Below are 3,098 nucleotides of genomic sequence, written 5' to 3' on the forward strand. Positions count from 1 at the left end.
AGGCGGCATTCGCTCCATAAGACGCACAGACATTTTCCCCCATCTTTTTTGGGGGGAAAAGTGCGTCTTATAGAGCGAAAAATACGGTAAGTTAAAAAAACACCCACCCACCCCCCGAAAATCCCAGTGTTGTCTACCTGTGGTATGGCCCTGTTTATTTTACATATTTTGTGCTACCTGTGACCTCAGTTTCTCCATGGACATTAAATGCAACCCTCAATCATGAAACATTGTCTGCTCCTGCTGTATTTTAATCTGTTTTTCTTATTTTGTTTTGTCAGAGTACTTGTTCATAAAGCACGTAAATTGGCTCAGCAGTACTACTTGGTTTATCATGAGCCTATTCCAACAGCTCAGCTGGTGCAGAGGATTGCTTCTTTGATGCAACAATACACACAATCTGGGTATGCTGCTTCTAAATAAAACCAGTCATTTTGTCTAATATACCAAGCACTAGTTATATAAGGATTACTGAATAAGCATAACCTTGCCATGTATATTAATGTGCAAACTCTTCCACCCGCTGTTTCCCAGCAAACAAGGTTACTGGGTCACCTCCAGGGAACTTACAGTATTACTAACTAGAAAGCATCCCCATAAACAAGAAATAGTCTGTCTGATTACTAATGACCAGAAGTACCTGCAGACCATGCAATAAAACAAATCATGGACATCTGTTTTCTACTTAGGGCATTTTGGTGGCATGGGGTTCAACAGGGCATGACCAGGCACACTGCACTTTGATTACTCAGCTGTGCTTACAGTTTAGTGTGTTACTAAACTAAATACCTATTAAGTACAATGGATATAAAAAGCCTGCACACCCCTGTTAAATTGCCAGGTTTTTGAGATGTAAAAAAATCAGACCAAGATAAATCACTTCAGATTTTCTTCCACCATTAATATAACCTATAAAGTTGTACAATTCAATTGAAAAACTGAAATCTTAGGGGGGGAAATAAAAATAAACTTACAATAACATGGTTGCATAAGTGTGCACACCCTCTTATAAGTAGGGATGTAGCTGTGTTCAGAATTAAACAATTACAAACATGTTAAATACTAAGTACACACCTGCCATCAATTAAAAGTGATTCTGATCAAGCCCATATAAACTTCAGCTTTTCTAATAGGATTTTTCTGACCTTTACCCAGTTACCTCTTAGAGCAGGGGTGTCAAACTGCTGGCCCAGGGGCTGGATGCGTCATGCTGAAACCGTGCCCACCCCAGCTCCGGCAATGGGGAAAAAGTCACGATACGTCGCGTCATGTGACGTGAGTTTGACACCCCTGTCTTAGAGCAAAAGCCATGGTCTGCAAAGAGCTTACAAAGCATCAAAGGGGTCTCATTCTTGGAAGGTATCAGTCAGGAAAAGGGTACAAATTTCCAAGGCATTGGATATACACTGTGTGCACAATTATTAGGCAAGTAAGTATTTTGACCATATCATTTTCATGCATATTTTCCACCTCCGAGCTGTATAAACTTGAATGCTTAGTGCAGGGGTCTTCAAACTTGACCCTTTTATGACTTGTGGACTTCAACTCACAGAATTCCTCAGCCAGTGTGCTTGGCTGAGGAATTCTGGGAGTTGAAGTCCACAAGTCATAAAAGGGCCAAGTTTGAAGACCCCTGGCTTAGTGGATATAAGCATATTGGATGATGTGTATTTGTGTAATGAGGGAGGGTGTGGCCTAAGGAGATCAACACCCTATATCAAGGTGTGAATAATTATTAGGCAGCTTGTTTTCCTCAGACAAAATGGGCCAAAAAAGAGATTTAACTGACTCTGAAAAGTCAAAAATTGTAAAAAGTCTTTCAGAGGGATGCAGCACTCTTGAACTTGCTAAGATATTGGGGCGTGATCACAGAACCATCAAACGTTTTGTTGCAAATAGTCAATAGTGCCCAGAAGTACAAGGTGCTCAGTGCTCAGAGACATGGCCAAGCAAAGGAAGAAGGCTGAAACCTGAGCACCACTGAACAAGACACATAAGTTGAAATGGCAAGACTGGGTCAAGAAATATCTGAAGACAGATTTTTCAAAGGGTTTATGGACTGATGAGATGAGAGTGACTCTTGACGGACCCGATGATGGGCCCGTGGCTGGAGCAGTAACGGGCACAGAGCTCCACTTCGTCTCAGACGCCAGCAAGGTGGAGGTGGGGTACTGGTATGGGCTGGTATTATTGAAGATGAGCTAGTTGGACCTTTTGGGGTTGAACATGGACTCAAAATCAAGTCCCAAACCTACTGCCAGTTTTTAGAAGACACTTTCTTGAAGCAGTGGTACAGGAAAAAGTCTGCATCTTTCAAGAAGACAAGGATTTTTATGCAGGACAATGCTTCATTGTATGCATCGAAGTACTCCACTGCGTGGTTTGCAAGTAAAGGCCTTAAAGATGAAATAATAATAATAATAATAATAATAATAATAATAATAATAATAATAATAATAATAATAATAATAATAATAATAATAATAATAATAATAATAATAATAATAATAAAAAAGTTGGAAGGGACCTTGGAGGTCATCAAGTCCAACCCCCTGCTCAGGCAGGTAACCCTATACCATTTCGGACAAATGGCTGTCCAGTTTCTTCTTAAAAACTTCCAATGTTGGAGCATTCACTGCTTCTGGAGGCAGATTGTTCCACTGGTTAATTGTTCTAACTGTCAGGAAGTTTCTCCTTAGTTCTAGGTTGCTTCTCTCCTTGATTAGTTTCCATCCGTTGCTTCTTGTCCTGCCTTCAGGCGCTTTGGAAAATAGCTTGACTCCCTCTTCTTTGTGGCAGCCCCTGAGATATTGGAACACTGCTATCATGTCCCCCCTCATCCTTCTCTTAATTAAACTAGACATACCCAATTCCAGCAACCGTTCCTTGTATGTTTTAGCCTCCAGTCCCCTAATCATCTTTGTTGCTCTTCTCTGTACTCTTTCTAGAGTCTCAACATCTTTTTTACATCGTGGTGACCAAAACTGGATGCAGTATTCCAAGTGTGGCCTTACCAAGGCATTGTAGAGTGGTATTAATACTTCGCGTGATCTTGATTCTATCCCTCTGTTAATGCAGCCTAGCACTGTGTTGGCTTT

General features: G+C 40.8%; 1 protein-coding gene across 1 annotated transcript in view; it reads left to right on the plus strand.

The window, feature by feature from the left end:
• Positions 1 to 3,098, plus strand: part of LOC107295741 (proteasome subunit alpha type-2-like) — a 31,241-nt gene that overhangs the window by 8,230 nt on the left and 19,913 nt on the right. Inside the window, exon 4 of the mRNA XM_029285907.1 lies at positions 282 to 404. Coding sequence (XP_029141740.1) covers positions 282 to 404 — 123 coding nt within the window. The remainder of the gene's footprint in view (positions 1 to 281; positions 405 to 3,098) is intronic.

Source organism: Protobothrops mucrosquamatus, unplaced genomic scaffold (assembly GCF_001527695.2).
Source record: "Protobothrops mucrosquamatus isolate PMUCROS unplaced genomic scaffold, P.Mucros_1.0 scaffold2471, whole genome shotgun sequence".
Taxonomy (NCBI): domain Eukaryota; kingdom Metazoa; phylum Chordata; class Lepidosauria; order Squamata; family Viperidae; genus Protobothrops; species Protobothrops mucrosquamatus.